The 18,256-nt window shown below is 41.4% G+C and overlaps 1 protein-coding gene across 1 annotated transcript; it reads left to right on the forward strand.

Moving 5' to 3' along the window:
• LOC119745168 lies at nt 1–5,879 on the forward strand. The gene is made up of 7 exons (XM_038221393.1): nt 1–179; nt 1,374–1,630; nt 2,009–2,134; nt 2,839–3,016; nt 3,744–3,900; nt 4,071–4,524; nt 5,638–5,879. Exons 1-7 carry the CDS (start codon nt 1–3, stop codon nt 5,877–5,879), a joined length of 1,593 nt encoding a protein of 530 aa, XP_038077321.1.
• The last annotated feature ends 12,377 nt before the right edge of the window (nt 5,880–18,256 follow it).

Raw genomic sequence — 18,256 nt, forward strand, 5'->3', positions numbered from 1 at the left:
ATGCGATGGTCAACACGTTCCGCTCTGGCAGGCCTGGCCGCTGGCTTCGTGCTTGGACTAATCCCATCCCTGTACTTGAGCGATTTGGGGAAAGTTCGTCTTGAAAATAATCAGCTACTGGAGAAGTTGGAAAGGGCGCAGTCCAAAGATCTATCCCGGGCCGTCACTCGCGTGAGTGGGTGAGTGTTCCTCGCTTTAAGGGACATGAGACGAATCTAAAACAATTTTTGCTTTAAAGAGGCCCATGCAATGTAATTTGTTTTAATGCAATTAAATCCTTGAAACTGAACCTTTGTGTCCCATTTAACCTTTTTTTCAATTATCGTTTTGCCATTTTCAAGGGCATTTTGTGCCTTTTTGGTTTTTTTTATGAAGTGAATTTCCATATTCATAAGCAAAAGTGTGATGTCATTTCAGGCAGAAACCTCATTGTTACAGCATCACAACTTGCCAAAATATTGTACGTTTTGCTGCGGTAAATTTTATTTTCTTTGGCGATTCGTTGTTAAGTCGGTACATGGCAGTCTCACAAACTAGTCTCACAAATGTACTCAATGAGCAAAATGTTTGGGTTCACAATTTGAACAGAAAACCCCTGAACTGAATACAGTGTTCATGAAATGACATCACAGCAACAGCACCCTCAGTTGTCCGGAAAAGTATGGAAATTGTTTTTAGTGTTTTAAAAAGTGCAATTTTCAACAAAATTAACCAAAAAGGGATGTCATATAGTGTTCTGACTTTTAAGAGGAGTAGAAAGTTGCAAAAAGTGTTCCTAAGAAATATTCATGTCATGGATCCTTGAAATATTTGGTAAAGGGCATAAAAAAACTCTTGAGGGCGCTGTTACTAGTAGAAACGAGCTAAAGTCAGGAAACGTAATGACCACATAAGTTAAGTTAACATTAATTCCCTAGCTAGGCAAGACTTAAGGGTTAGTGCATAAAGATTGTTCATCATCTGGCTTTCTTAAGCAAAGAAAATGTGCAACAAAACGTAGAAAATAGACCACACAAACAATAAACCAAATATTCTTACAAATGTTTTTACTCTAACCCCGTAGCTTGTATCGAAGATAGCACCACTCTTTGGCCATGAATATGGACATTTTTTATGGGCCTTTTAAAAATCTGAAGACCTCTTAAACCACTCCAATACAAGACCGACATTATGGTAATGACGCAAAGATGAATTCCATTATTCCATAACAAATATAAGTTTGCTAATAGGTCTTTTTAAACCTATGGCAAAATTCCTCTGGGATATTGCACGAGTAAATCGACGGTGACCAGCCATCTCCGGCCACCCTCAAGTTCCGCCTGTTATATCAGTTTCATGTGATAGTGTGAGCTGTTTTCATTTCTCCAAAAAAGAGTTGCTTTGGATCTAGATGTCGATGACTTCCGGCAAAACAAACCCCAGATAAAGAGAGAACCCACAAAACAACGGAAGATCTTTCTGGACTGCGGCGCTAACGTGGCATCCACCGTTCAACTCTTCCGCGAGACCTACCCCGGAGGACGAGATTTCACCATCCACTCGTTCGAAATCGACGAGCGGCTGTCGCCGTATTTTGAGCCGTACGACAAGCACCATCTACACTGTCCCGTTGGCGTAGCTGGCAAAGACGGTTAGCAGTTTTGTTGTCCGTTATTTTTGAAAGCTGCAGCATAGGCCTGTTTGTACATATTTCATCCGATCATGCGCTACGAGAAAAAAATCCTTTCGAAATTGTTGCATGTTATCTCTTGATGGCGCTCTAGGTTTATATTTCGAATTTGGAATTTTGTGATAGGGATATAAAGTTTAGTGGGTTTTATCCTTCACCGATGTAATTTTCAAAAGCACTGTGTACTCAGTGTTGTACGAGAGCATAATTACAAGAAAAAAATATTTGAAAGCTTACGCACGGTCTGTTGTCATGGGCAGGCTGTAGCGCCCTCTAATGTTTGTTAGCTGAGTCAATAGGCCTACCTAAGAACTTTCCACGTTTTGTTTTCGTTTACAGGTAACATGACAGCATATTCTGAGATGGTATGGGGACCAAATAAGGGTCTCAATGCCGGAGCCGACATGCAGTGGGGAGGCGGCACGCTATTCGCGTTCGAATCAGAAAAGAGAAATAATAAAACAGGTACATTTTCATAACCGAAGTATTAATTCGTACATCTGCCTAATAAAAACCTAGCATGATCCAACAAAACACAACCGAACCCAGCCCAGCCCAGCCCAGCCCAGCCCAGCCCAGCCCAGCCCAGCCCAGCCCAGCCCAGCCAAGCCCAGCCCAGCCCAGCCAAGCCCAACCCAGCCTAATAAAAACCTAGCATGATCCAACCAAACACAACCGAACCCAGCCCAGCCCAGCCCAGCCCAGCCCAGCCCAGCCCAGCCCAGCCCAGCCCAGCCCAGCCCAGCCCAGCCAAGCCCAGCCCAGCCCAGCCCAGCCCAGCCCAGCCCAGCCTGCAGCCCAGCCCAGCCCCAGCCCAGCCCAGCCCAGCCCAGCCCAGCCCAGCCCAGCCTGCAGCCCAGCCCAGCCCCAGCCCAGCCCAGCCTAGCCCAGCCCAGCCCAGCCCAGCCCCAGCCCAGCCCAGCCCAGCCCAGCCCCAACCCAGCCAAACCCAGCCCAGCCCACCCCAAAAGTACAACATACAGCATAGCCAACATACCCCAATCCAATTCACTAAACCATCTTTGATTTTTTTCCCTCAAAAATTTAATAAAATATTTCCTTAGAACTTTCCATTGCATCGATCATCTGCCTTGCCTGATCTTTATTAACCCTCTAGGATTTAATGTGCAGCATACCCTGTGTGGTTATTTTTTGTGTGTCTCCGATAGGTGGCGGCCGTAAACTTTCCGTACGGAAAACTATTCCAGTCATTGACCTCTCCAAGTGGATTGCGGACACATTCTCCCCTGATGATTACATCATCTTCAAACTGGACGTAGAGGGCGCTGAATACGACATACTGCGGAATATGCTGGACAACAACGTGTTTGCAACATACGTAGACAAGTAATTCATTCAAGAAAAAAAAAAAAGAAACTGCGAAACCATCACATTTTGAAAGAACTAAATATATCCAAAAATAGCCCCAAGTCTTAATTTTTTTCCTTTAAAGTGTGCTGTATATGCAAAAAAAAAAAAGCATGGAAGCCAATCGTTGTATTTTATCGTCATTCTATAAAATATACAATTGGAGAACATCTTACAACTTTCGAAAAAAATCCAGGCAACTGTAACTGGTTTTTTTCCGTGTTTATATCACACACAAACACCTTTTGAAAACCCCATTGACATATACAGGCTAGATTAAAACTCGAATTAAAAGCTTCGGACGTTCGAATGACCACTAGTTCCAAAAAATCATTGGCAGTTGTTGGGGTACCTATAAAATTGCTCCCTTCCTGTATTACCCAACGTAAAACTTGACATTTCCTGAACTGATACCGTCCCTTTCACTTACCCACACATCATACCCAATCATATAATTCCTGCTTTTACTCCAACGTTATTTACTTTATCCTAACGCAAATCCATTCTATCCATGAGTGTCCCAAGAGGAGCACGCAAAGCCCGGCCGAAAAGAACGCCCCTTTTTATTTCTTGAGAAGCTTCTTCTTACTGATTTGCACCCCCTGGAGCGACACATCTGCTTGCACTCCACTCTCTTCATAAACCAACTCATTCAAAACTCACCAGGGCATATTTTCAGATTCCTAAATTTGTTCTACCTGAACAGGTACTACGGCGAATACCATGACTACCAACCATCCGGCTGGGCACAGAAGGACAAAGATAAGATTCGCGATGACATTGAGAAATTGGACATGCATATGATATCTTGGGAGGGAGAAAGAAGAACGTACGGCGACATCGAGGATTTGAACCCTGTCAAGGTCAGGACTCTTTCCAGAGATGTAGCACTGGACATGCATTAACATTCTGGACGTGTTAATTTAGGGTATTCAAATTTGAGCAAATTTGAAATCTAAATAAAGACCTTTGGCAACCAGTACATGCTGTTTATTCTTATAATGTTTGAATGATTTCGAATACTTTAATACAGGTCCCTTTTAACGCTCCTGGCAGGAGTGGCTTGATCTACTCAAGTTGCGCCAGCGGCTCGGTAGCCGTGGTTGTTGCCGTTGGCATGAACTACAAGCGAGCACATGCGGTGGTGTCGACCCTGGCCGCCCACAAGCCCCTGGTCCCCACTACGCTCTTCGTCTACGGGGACTTCGCTCAGCTGTACCCAGAGGCAGTCAGGTCCTGGGCCCAGCATTTCAACATCGGGATCCGGGAGGACGGGCCTCAGCCCCCAGGCCACCTGGAGCAGATGCCCTCGGAGTGGGTCCGGCTAGGGCTGATGAGCACCATCTTGCGTCTCGAGGAGATCGGCATCGTGTCGTCTTACTACCTGCCATCGACGGAGGACAAAATTAGCCCGAGAATGATCAGGCAGATTGCCAACAGGGGATTGAGGATTGTGCAACCAGCAGTACAATTCCCGGGAAAGAAAGGTACTAACTTAATGGTTGTCGCACTGTCTTGTGTTTCATGCGAGTCAATCACGAATCTATAAGACAATACAACGACTGTTCGTAATTACACTACTTCAAGACTGAATTTGGTATTCACCACGTGGTATTTTCAAAAGGGTGGGATTGATTCGGTTTTGGTTGTATTCGTGTTTACATGGCTGAACCGATCGAGCCGATTGGCGCTGAGCATCGCATAGTTTAAACCGAACCGACCCGAACACGCTGTATTTACCAAACCGAACCGAAGTCGGTTTAGGGCGTGTCGCTTTTGGTTTCAGGTCAAGTATGCCTAACTGTATTCTTGGCTAAACGGTCCGGGATTAAGATTGGCCTCTTCTATCAGCTGATGCCTAATCAGCAATGGGTGTAGCTATGGTATACGCCTACGTAAATAGACCATAATTTGTGGTGGACAATAGAGTTGTAAACATAATTTGGAAGGCTTTTTCTGATTACAAAACTCAAAACTCAACAATGAATTAGACTCAGTCTCATTATTTGAGTCAAGTCAAAGCCAGCCAGCACGGGTCTTTCCCCCCAACTAATATCTGCTTTTGTAATGTTAAGGTAACTCTGGTGGTATTGTCTATTGTATAGTCCATTGGTTTTGTGTTGTCCTGTCTGATTGTTGTCTGTTTTTGAGTATTCCAGAAAATGATTCGTGCTGATGTACTGGTTAATTTTGAAGTTTTATGCTCAATCTGTTGGGTTTGTATGTTTTAATGTTGCATATTGAAATTAAAAAAAAAGAAAAACAAAATTGGCCTATAATTTGTGGTGGGTGTGAGCACAAACAAGTGGATCACATGTTATTGGCTTAATCTCGCATGTTGTTGTTTACAATTTCAAATTGAGCTATAATTGAAGCGTTGAATTTCTGATGCCTGTACCCAAACATTTCGTCAGATATAATTATAGCGCCACCATTCACTCAAAAATATGGCTTTTGCTTGTCAATGTCATCAGCATTTGCCAATACATGCACGGCTGGCTCAGCTGTAACTGCTGAAGAAACAGACTTGCAGAAGCCCCAGGCAAAAACGGACGCAGTTTAGTCCTACTTTATTGATAAAAGTCTTTGCAATTTGACAGGGTCACCGGAGGAACTGACGTTTGATAACTACTACCGCCACCGTGACGTGGATCGCGTCCCCAAAGCACTGCGCCTCATCCACGATGCGCTCTTCAACAACAAAGGGGGCGTGCTTTGCTTGGAAACCGATCTATCGGACACCTACATGAACTCGGTGTTCCTGATGGATTATCTGGTAGAGACGTCGGGTTTCAAGCTGGTAGATTTGGAGGAGTGCATTGCAAAAACATCAATTCCTTAATGGGGTTTGCCGGATGCTAGTTGTAGCTCAGTATACAGCGTGAGTAAAAAAAACGAAACCCAAATGTTTTGACTATTGTTTTAGTGAAGTTCTGCATGGAGCACTTTTAAAATCTAGAATAATTATGATAGCCCAATTCATAAGCTTTCTTTTAGTACAAGAATCATACAAATCACTTATGAATATTTTTAGTTACAGAATGCTAAACACAACCACCGTTTTAAGGTTCTGTCCACGGATCACAAAAAAGTTCAGCGTTCTTTCAGCAAAACAAAAACAAGTCACGTAGGCCTAATAATGTGTGTGAACTGTTTTCGTTTTGCTGAAAGAACGCACACCTTTTTGGTAATCCGTGGACAGAACCTTAAAACGGTGGTTGTGTTTACAATTCCGTAACTTTAAAAATGCATAATTAATTTGAATGATTCTTGCACTAAAAGAAAGCTTATGAATTGGGCTATTATGTCCTAGCTTTTCAAAGTGCTCCATGCGGAAATTCACTAAAACAATGGTCCCAACATTTGGGTTTCGGTGGTTTTTTTTACTCACCCCGTATGGCAGGTGCACTCTAATTTTCGTCCGGGTCAGATTGACCAGAAATCCAGGTTTTATTTGGCTCAGTCCTCGTCGGGTTCAACAAGTGCAAGTGCACACTAAGCTCTGGCCGACTTGCATGAAAGTCTTACATGAAACCAACGCAGTTTTACACAGACCCATATGATCAGCGACCTCTACAGCCACATTGGCGTGTAGCTTGGGAGTTCCCTTTCATAACCGGCACCACGAAATGACACTCACGGGCAAGTCGGGGAGTCAGGTTGGCGTAGCGGTACTTTCCTCGCCTTCCACCGCTGTGACCGGGGTTCGAATCCCGCCTGGGCCAATAAGTGAATTGGGTTTTCAGTCCCTGCCTGATTCCGTGGGTTTCCCCGGAATATTCTTCTGGGCTTTTCCTCCCACCTCTGAAACTGTAAATTTTTCTCATTGTCTTCTCTCCACAGGTTTCTTCAGGCTTGCGAGCTACAGTGCTTAGGGAACTTTTGAAGAATCCTTGGTTTAATTACCAGAAATGATTATTAATAATAATAATAATAATAAGTGGGTGTCAGTTCGTGAAAACCGCGTAATCACGATCTGACACCCGGTATTGCGCGCGCACATCAGACACTGACGCAACATAGGAGATGTTCGTTTTCACGAACTGACACCCAAGCATGCTGCGGCAATACAGAACGGAGAAAAACGGTTTGAAAGGTCTTACACGAATTCAATCCATCCGTATACTCGTGTGCTTACACAAATTTTTTATTAAATACCGTTTTAATTGGAGAAATTAAGGTCAGTGTCAGTTTGTGAAACCGAAAATGTACAGGGTGCGCCAAGGGCGGATCGGGTGTGAGCTTGTCTTACATACGCAGTGTGGACTTCCGAACAAAAGACGTCCACATAATGTAGGTAGCAGCGACGAAGTGTGGACTTGCCCACGTCCACACAGTGTTTCCCCATTTCTGGAAAACAGGTTTAGAGGCATTTTTGGGTTAGGTTTATCTGTAGCAGAATGAAGAGAAACACTAAAGGGAATCATTGAAAAAAAATTGGGTTGTAAGAGTTTTCACAGTTTGAGAAAAATGAGTTTTTCCACTGGTGTTCCTTAACTACACGAAAAGAAAGGAAAGTCCACACTAGGTATGTGAAACAAGTCTGTGTGTGTGTGTGTGTGTGTGACTATGTGTGCTTGTCTTACATACGCAGTGTGGACTTCCGAACAAAAGACGTCCACATAATGTAGGTAGCAGCGACGTTGTGTGGACTTGCCCACGTCCACACAGTGTTTCCCCATTTCTGGAAAACAGGTTTAGAGGCATTTTTGGGTTAGGTTTATCTGTAGCAGAATGAAGAGAAACACTAAAGGGAATCATTGAAAAAAAAATTGGGTTGTAAGAGTTTTCACAGTTTGAGAAAAATGAGTTTTTCCACTGGTGTTCCTTAACTACACGAAAAGAAAGGAAAGTCCACACTAGGTATGTGAAACAAGTCTGGGTGTGTGTGTGTGTGGGGGGGGGGGGGGGGGGCAACAGGGGCATCCCCCCAAAAAACACGAACCCAATTTTTTTATTTTTAAACGTTTAATGGAAAAATTTACCTTAAATTTACAAGTGTGCAGTGAAAATTGCTTGAAACATGCTTGCCACTTGAGTATCAACCCAACTCCTTTTAATTTCTCTGAATTATTCGTGAATTTACTTTTTACTTTAATTTACTTTATTCCGTCTCATGGTACATGTAAAGTTAAAAAGATAAACATAAAATTCTTCTAAATAAATTCGGTATGTTATAACGATTAACGGATAAAACAATTGATTAGTATTAATAGCAAGAGATGAAGGGGACCCCTTAAAAAGCAAAGCTTGTCGGGTGCGAGTCCGGCCCCCGAACAACAAAAACAATATCACAGTTAACAAGGTACATAAATAACAAACAAAAACCACTTTGTAGAAACATAAACATTACAAGAATGTAAATTACGGGGGAATTATTATGTAAAGGTAAGTATTAACAAATTTAATTTAATTTAATTTTATATAAACTAAGGTTAGGGGCTTTATTAAATAAAGATGATATTAAAGGAAATAGCGTTAAAGAAAATGGCGTTAAAGTAAAATTGTTAAACAAAATGGTTGGCAACGTCTATAGTTTTGGACCGAAAAGAGTTTTGTTGACCGAAAAGGTATTTATGAATGGGAATAAATATGTGTTTGCTTGGTATTAAACACTGTTTCAGACCAGTTGGAGTCTGCCGTGCTGTTAATTACCCATCCGGACTCCAACCGTTCTATAAACAGAGTGTTATAATACCTCCCAAACACACATTTTTTTCCCTGATCAAGAAGTTTATACCAACAAGGGATAATGGGGCTTCAAGAACATGAATATTTGTTGAAAATAGATTGTTTGATCTTAGCTTTGAATGTAGAAATGGATGTCGATTTCTTAATAGATTCGGCAAGGGAATTCCAGAGTTTAGGGACTTCAAATTTCACACTTTTCTTTGAAAAGGAGGTCCTTACTGATGTCCAATGAAAGTCATTGGCATGTGTATTTAAATGGGTATGCAAAGTTCTTTTTCTGTGAAACATCCATGAAATGGATTCTGGGAGATTATTTTGTGTGTGAGCTGAAACATACAAAAATACCAAGTTGATTGTAATATAACTTATTGTAGAAAAAGCGGGTCTGTATAGGCAAGGTAGCTAGTATGATTAATAATTCGTAGAACTTTATTTGTAGTAGCAATAAACGGTTAATTGATTTTTAGGAAGTGTTCCCCCACGCTAACATTCCATAATTGATGTAAGACAAAATTAGAATGCTGTACAGAGAAAAGAAACATATTGAGGGACATAGAACTTGATGCTATTGAGAACGCCGATATTTCTGGAAACAGTTTTACATAGATAATCAATGTGATTGTCCCAGGATAATTTATTATCAATATATAAACCTAGAAATTTAGTGCATTTTGTCACAGTAATCTTGTGTTTATCAATAAGAATAATCTCTGGTAATGATAATAAAGACTACTAAACAACATACAGTTTATCTTTTTGGTTATATTTAACGAAAGTTTGTTGGTTACGGCGTTAATCAATTCATTAATGTTTTATTGCTGTTTTTGCTGTTCACGTTTGTTTGTTTCTATGCGCCTTGAGCATGTAATCAAGATGGATTTGGTGCATTATAAATTATTATTATTCTTCTTATTATTATTAAAGAATAAATTTGAATCATCAGCAAATAAAATACACGAAAAACACTGTGAGACATTGACAAAGTTATTCATATAATTTAGATTGGAATATTTGAATATAATTTACCGATAAATAAAGCCCAAGTTAATTTGCAGAGATTGAAGACGCTCCAAAACGTCTTTTTCAACGGCCAAATTTTGTTTATTATGTCCCCTTCTCGGCCAGCGGAACTGCCAACGCCCACAGCCGGCTGCTGCTGCGGGTGCTGGACGGAGGATCGCTGACGCGGTAACGGTTCCACGCCACCAACAGCGACTCCCCAGGACTCGGTCTGTCCCGCACGGGGGAAGTTCCATTCCCCAGATGTCAGGCCCGGATTATCTAATAGGAACAGTAGGCACTGTGCCTACGGCCTACCAAAAAATCGGGGGCCTACGGAAATACCGCATGAATTTGTATCCTTGTGGAGACATCTCTCCCTTCAGTGTGATGTGCCATAAAACACTCACACACGTTTGTTAATGGTGTAAATCGAGGATTTTCTATTGTTCGTCTTTCTCGTTCCACACGCAGAGAAAAAAGTCAAAAAAGTTTTAGTGTCTCTCTCTCTCTCAGAATTTCCCATTTTTCCAACTGTGGCTCTACAGCATTGTGGCATACACAAAATAGGTCCTACGTAATATAAGATTAACCGTATAAAGTTTGTCGCTCTGAAGCATGGTGCCAACCATGGACGTCGATCGGTGGGGGACGGGGGCACATGTCGTCCCACCCGAGTATTTTCGAATAACAAATTGTTTTAGCCTAGGCCTATTGTGATTCTATAGCTCAGAATAGCTGATTCTGTTACTCCGAACTCGAAAATGATGTTTAAATTGGTGAACTTTTGCTAAAAACATAATTGGTTAAAGTTGTAAGAAATTGCCTCAGAGCGCACCACAGAGCATACAGAATCCATTCCCCCGGGCCTTACGCGGGTCCCGAACCCAACGCCGTTAGGCTTCGCACTTGCATTACTTCTGATCAAGTACGCCTATCACCCCCACTTTTGAGAAGCGATTGATGCCCCAACAAGCTTGAGAGCTAGGACCTATACCAGTTCATCCTGGCTAGATTTTGTACAGTGCTTTATACTGTAATAGCATCAACATGAATTTGGTGCCGATGCCTAGGGCGCAGTATAGGGCCTACGGAACACTGGTGCATAGGGCCTTCGAAAAACTTTATCCAGGCCTGCCAGATGTGACAGGGCCGGACCTCTCCAAACGTTTCATATCCAAGAAATAACTTCACAACAAGACGATGTTACAACTCTACTACTAATTCTTTAATCAAAATCTTCTCTTACGCGAAAAATGCAAGGAGAAAATGATGAAAATACAGAGCGTATTTTATGAACAACCTGCTCGACCTGCCGCTATTATAATTATAGAACAGAGGAAGAGAGCGGGGCACTATGGGTAGAACACGAGAGGGCGCTATTGTGTAAACTCTTAGCGGTAATACCTGCCGCTCTAGGGAAATATGCATAAGTAGATTACTCTCATTGCTCTACAGGTTAGTATTCGTTCGTAGACCCCATGCACACTTCTCAGTGTGTGTGCGTGTGGGGTAGGCATTACATTCACTGTGTGGACTTCCGAACAAAAGAGGTCCACATAAACCAGGTAGAGGCGACGTTGTGTGGACTTGGGCAAGTCCTCACAGTGTTTCCCCATTTCTGGAAAACAGGTTTAGAGGCATTTTGGGGTTAGGTTTATCTGTGGCAAAATGAAGAGAAACACTAAAGGGGATCACCAAAAAAAAAAAAAAATAGGGTTGAAAGAGTTTTCACAGTTTGGGAAATATGATTTTTTTTCACTGGTTTTTCTTAACTACACTAAACCAAGGGAATGTCCACACTTGGTATGTAACATAAACATGCGTGACTGCGTGCGTGTGTGCGATCTGATACACCGTGCCCTCTGGAGACGTGTGTACTTGTATACGTCTCCACAGGGCAATTTCTATAGATGAATTCGTCTCCACAAGATTTTCAAGAAATAGATATATGGATTTTACTCAAAAACTAGGAATTTCCAAGGTGGGTTGATTTGTCGCAAATGGAAGAGTTTTAGAAAAGGGATATTAAGTCCAAATTTCAGCCAAGGAAATTAATTCGGGTTTAAATAAGAGCATTTTGAAACTTCACTTTCAAACTCGAAAACTTTACTACACGAGCGTGTGTGTATGAGCTGATGATCCATGAGTACATGTATAGGGTCTATTCTTGAGTGGGTGTGAGATCGGGTTTTAGTGAGAATGAGTCATAATGCGAAATTAAAAAAAGGACAAATTATTCACTTTCCCCTGTATTGATTGAAATCTCAATAAACATGGACAGAAAGTGACATCTTGTTTCTGTTACTTCATTCACATTTCAATTGAAATCAGTTTTGCTGAAATTTCCTCGTGCATGCTCAATACAAATCAGCTTCAATGAGAACCAGTCGATTGTAATTAGCAATACACGTCGCAAGACTTTTTAGACCGATGATGCACATTGTATTTCGCCGAGCAACCCTTTTTAAGTTCAGGCAGGAGCCTCTACAAGTCGCTTGGTGGTCGGTCGGTCTGTCTTTATGTGTGTCTGTCTGTCCCCGAAAATGGACCGGGAAAAAACCTCAATTTCTTGGTAAATCTTAGTTTAACGAAAGTGATCGGAAAACGGTCTCTGTCTCGAGCGATGCGCATACGCGTGTATTTTGCATATGTCCGTCCCCGGAAATTGACCAAAAAGAGCCCCAGAAGTTTCCCATAAAAAATAACTACATACCAGATTTTAATTTAAAGAAAAAACAAACAAAAGAAACGAAATACTTAACAAAATAATTGTTTGTAACGATTCGTAGAGTTGTTTATGAAAATGTTTTAAATGGCGGCAAGATAATGTGCAGTAATGTTATACAATCACGTGGTATATATTATTGTGCACTCGCACTTGTTCTACGCAGCACGGCTCTTCTCGTCCAAGGTTTTGCAGCTCTTTTAAGTGGCCCGAGTCCCAACAACAAAGTTTTCGTGTTTATAATATAAGAAATCAAACCAACAACTTAATAAAAACAAACGTGCCTTCCGTGCAGTGTTTGTTTTGATTTCAAACCGATTGCCAAGTTGAGACAATTGATCCGGGATCGACGCATCAAACCCGGATCTAAAATTATGCAAAAAGCACTGTTTCCTGTTCTTATCGTCTTGAGCAAAGAAAACACTAAGGAGTACATGCATGTTCCTTGTACAGCATACTTGAAACAAGACAATTAATATAATTTTTTATTTACTACATGACCATGATGACATTGTATATAAAGATACACAAAGCTTGATAACCATTCCTGGTTCTTAGATACACTTTTAGTTCAATAATTGTCTTCAGAAATAATGATAAATATATATGAAATACATGTACATGGAGTGGTGACTGTACATTCTGCATTGTGAAAAACACATGGAACTACACATGGTTAAAGACATGTACATGTACGCAGAAAGCTTCATTTCGTACATCACGTGTCTGCAAAGTTTACACGAATACAACGATTCAAAGGACGCTAGAAAGCAGGAGGTCGTGGGTTCGAGTCCCACCCGAGTGATTTTTTCCAATTTTCACTCGGGAGGTAACACACTGAGAATACAGTGTTTAAAAACGTCGGTGAAGGCAAAACCTAATTTGATTTATATCACCCCGACGCAAAATTCCATCAGCGGTACCCGCTGCTATGTACATCAGATTCGAACCGGCCAACCGATCCCGTTAGCTCGGTGGTCGAGTGGTAAGACATCTGCACCAGAAAGCAGGAGGTCGTGGGATCGAGTCCCACCCGAGTGATTTTTTTCCCAACTTTCACTCGGGAGGTAAGGGCAAAACCTAATTTGATTTATATCACCCCGACGCAAAATTCCATCTTATGATAGTTTATGCGGTACCCGCTGCTATGTACATCAGATTCGAACCGGCCAACCGATCCCGTGAGCTCGGTGTCGGTAAAAGCAGGAGGTCGTGGGTTCGAGTCCCACCCGAGTGATTTTTTCCAACTTTCACTCGGGAGGTAACACACTGAGTATACAGTGTTTAAAAAGTCGGTGAAGGGCAAAACCTAATTTGATTTATATCACCCCGACGCAAAATTCCATCTTATAATACGCTGTAAGATTGTCTGATATGGATCTATATAATCCTTGCTTAATACATACTCTCTTCCTCGACCTAATTTAATCGCCAAAAATGCCACTAATCCGTCTTATTTCAGGATGCATGGTTGTCACCGTGACTGAGTTCCTGACATTGGCGTATTCTCATGCAAGTGTCCGAATTTCTCATCGTCCACTCTACGCAAAATTATTTCTCATTGAGGGAAAGTCCCTCCGCACGCAATAGCGGTGTCACAGAGAAAATTCACTCACGACAAACACACCATACACAACGGCGGTGTCATATCATATCGGGACTCCCACACTAACACACCCTACTTAAGGAGCAACATTCAACTCTCCTCAGACTCCTGACGATGACTAGAGCAGGCTAGTCGAAACGTTGAGACCAAAGACAAGTTCTTTTAGAACTTAAAGCAGGACTGTTCTAATTATCAGAACTAAAAGTACTAAGCGACAGTTGATAATAGGTAGGACAAGTTCTTTTCAGAGCTAAATATCCACTGAACAGTTTTTCCACATAGTGAACCGAAACAAGACCATGAATGTTGCGCGTCGGATTTGTCCTAAGAAGCCAATGTTGTTCAGCCGATTTTGACCACATTTTGCAGATTGTAAGATTATATGCTAATGCAAATAATCACGACGTGGTTTACTTATCTGATGATGTCTTTAAGACTGAATATCAGTGTCGAAGAAAAAAATGAATGTAGTTGCTGTCTTTGATTATCAGTTATCGACACTCTTGCACGGAGCAAACGCAACATTTTGCTGCAGCTTTATTGTATGAAAATCTACAACTGTCTGCATTGAGGGTCTCTCAATCAAAATTGACCTATCATGGTAGGATCGCGTTAGAATCGCGTCAACGCAGCTTGTCAAATATTGTCCAATTAAATGACATAAAATTGGACGCGGAACGCGCAACATCTGAGACAAACAAAACTTAGCGTAGACAAATTCCATAGGGTTGTTTAAGGGGCGTGGCTTACTCACCCCTTTTTATAATGGCGATCAGTTATAACGGTGCTCAGTTATTTTCGTATACAAACCAAATTAGATCGATATCAGCAGAACTTACTCATGACAAATTCATTCAATAGCTCTTTAACTCTTTCAGTAGCAACGCGTTGAAGTAACGTTTTTTATTCCTCTTGTAGTCTTGCCAAATCTTCAGAGATGGTCTGCGTATCCTGTTAATCAGGAAATATATTTATTTCTATATCCTTCAAACAGTCATAAAACAATCACAATGCCAGCTGGGCCAACAAGGAAACTGAGGGCATTTGGATATGATTCATGTCAATTAGGCCTACTTTCACCATCAGATATAGTTACAACAACATTGTTAAGTCAACTTGGACTTTGACTTAAATTTACCGAAACGTAGCATGCACGGGTCGTGACATCGACTATACGGAATGTATATAAAAGCTGTACTTAAAATTGCTTCCTCATTTTCCATCTTGCAAAGAGCAATGTTGGTACATGTTTTCAGTGAAAAAGACACAAGGAAAATGAGTCTGTGAGATATTGGTAAATAAATAAGTACATCAGCTACTTGTCAGGGACGCCATGTTCAACATACGGTCAGGGAAATCCTTCTCTGTGACGTTTGCCATCCTCGCTTTTCTAGCCTTCAGATGCAAGTTCCGAGTGGCAGCTTTAGGTAAGCGAAATACATGTTATCATCATTTTCCAAAAGACTGAAGATAGTAGTTCATTATTTTCTGCAAGAAGAAAGAATTAAAACTAATCAAATTCATGTTGTTTTACAAGACTCTGGTGCATTTACTCTGCAGTTGTACGGCACGTTTTGGCGAACGAAAGTGATGCATATTGCCGGGATCTTGGTACCAAAAGTGGATCGTTATTGTGCTTATCACTGTAGTCGTATCTCATATCGCATCGACATTTTGTTTCCAGTCTAAAAATGTAAGGTTTTTGTAAACACTTTCCGGCTTAGTACACTTGATGTTACTCTCCCATCACCACCACGTTTTTAAAAGTACGCAGCCGCTACTTCAAAGCAACACTTAATACTGCGGGTTTGTGGTTGAATTACTTTCACGTCCACTTTGAAAGTGCTTTCTAAAATCAGTTTGTGTCCTTTTTAACGAGTTCTTATATTTACTTAACAAAGAAGCAATAAGTTAAAATTTTAAAATGTTGATAAGGGTGCAGCCATGATTATTGCGAAATGAACAAAGAAACAAACGGACAAACAGATATCAGACATGCGGAATGTCCAACAGACGGACAAAGAATTAAAGACTTCTATCCGAGTTCAATATACACTGATTACAAATTATGTCTGTTTCAGTACCAGTGCGCCTTATAGACGGTAGTGTACCGTATGAGGGACAAGTGGAGGTGTTCTACCAAGGCCAGTGGGGTTCGATATGTTTCGACAATTGGGACCAAAATGACGCCAACGTGATTTGTCGCCAGCTTGGCTTCATGATTCCTTCACCTATATGGCATCTGCACTTTGGTGTAACACCAACTCCGATGATTCTAAACAATGTAGCTTGTACTGGTAGCGAAGCAAGTATTGATCAATGTGGTCACAGTGGATGGGGGAATGTTCGGTGTATTCATTGGAACAGCCCAATAGGTATAACGTGTCTCGAAGGTAGGAATACACATGTAAAAAATATAACCACTAAAAAACCCACTCCCATGCATATTGGGAACGCCAACCCAATCTGAACGTGATTTGGCCAGAAAAAAAAACGTGCCACCAATTAAGGCAGAGCAAGAGTTAAACGTCATGATCGTTTTCAAGTAACATTTTCGAAAGCAGAACGACAACCCTGGGGACTATTAAATGAGCCTATTTATATTGTTTATTAAAATTGGCTTAAAATCTTTTTATGTACCAGCTGCGTAGCCAGGGATGTACACGGGGGAGGGGGAGTGGAGAGGGAGGAATGGGGGGCGGGGGTTGGATGGTGGTGGCCAATTTCTGTTTGGACTATAGGAATAGGGGGCGATAATATCAGGGGAGGGGGCATGCGCCGCCAGCCCCCCCCCCGGCTTTGCCGCAAGGATATGGGCTTATAGGCCTACATACAAAACGTAAAAGTCTTATTTTAGAGGCGTGACCTAAGCTGAAATAATAATAATAATAATAATAATAATAATAACGGAAATTTATACCGCGCCATTATCCGCCATAAATGACGCTCATGGCGAAAACAAAAATTATATCAAATCAGAAATAACAAAACAATTAAATTTAACTAAACAAGAATATTCTGAGTGGTCTGAAACAAATAGGTTTTTACGGCAACTTTAAATTCAGAAAGCGATGAGATGTTGCGAATGGCGAGGGGTAGTTTGTTCCAAATAAAATAAGACAAATGCCTAACATATTAATTGGGAATTGTCGTAATGTTTCTGTACAGACACGGAGATCCCTGTCATCACCTGCCCGGCCGATCGGACCATCGAGACAGATACAAACCGGAACTTCGCTACACTCAGCTTACCCGATGCAGCCTCCGCGTCTGACAACAGCGGGAAGTTCGAAATCACCATTGACGTGGATGGATCTACGCGCCGTGTAAATGATATACTCAGTTTCAGTCTTGCGCAGTCTGTGCACACATTGCAGTACACTGCCGAAGATGCTAGCAACAACGATGCAACGTGCCGCACGCAAATCACTGTCATAGGTAAGCAGTTATTTTCAGTTTTTACACCCGCAAACTTTAAACATCGAAAACATTGGGTTTTTTCAGGTTGTTTTTCGAAACCATACTCCAAAAATTGAGTAGCCATTGCGATTTATCGTCACATTATGATATCAAAGTTGACTTCCATGAGAACCTTAGAAATGAAAAGAGAAGCCCTCACGTTAACTATTTTTATGTACCGGCATTATCCAAAAGGGTAGAGTCTTTTTTTATTAAAGAGACGTGTTAGACCTCTTCAAATAAGTGATTATATTCATACACTAGTCCTTCTTCTCTTTTTCTGTTACCTACCAGATGTTCTGAGATAACCGAGTTTGGGTAAAATCTGAACAGTGGTACCAGTCCTGGTTTTGACGATCTTCGCTCATCGGTTGTTAAAATCTGCCATTTCTCTCATCTCTGCTTCTCTAGCTCATATTTTCAATTTATCTCTTTCTTGCGGTATCGTTCCCTTGAGTCTGAAAGTTGTAAAGGTCACTCCTGTCTTTAAACGTGGCGACCCTCATGATATCTGCAATTACTGTCCTATGTCTGTTCTGCCTATATTCTCTAAAATACTTGAAAGGATTGTGTATAATAGACTATTTAAAAAAAGTCCAACTTTATTATTCTCTCTAACCAACAATTAGGTTTCCGTCCAGGCTGTTCCACATACATGGCTCTCATTCACCTTACCGACTGCATATCTAGTTCTCTGCCCGATAAACTGTGTACTCCCGGTGTTTTCATTGACTTA

This window comes from Patiria miniata, unplaced genomic scaffold (genome assembly GCF_015706575.1).
Source record: "Patiria miniata isolate m_02_andy unplaced genomic scaffold, ASM1570657v1 HiC_scaffold_7, whole genome shotgun sequence".
Lineage (NCBI taxonomy): Eukaryota > Metazoa > Echinodermata > Asteroidea > Valvatida > Asterinidae > Patiria > Patiria miniata.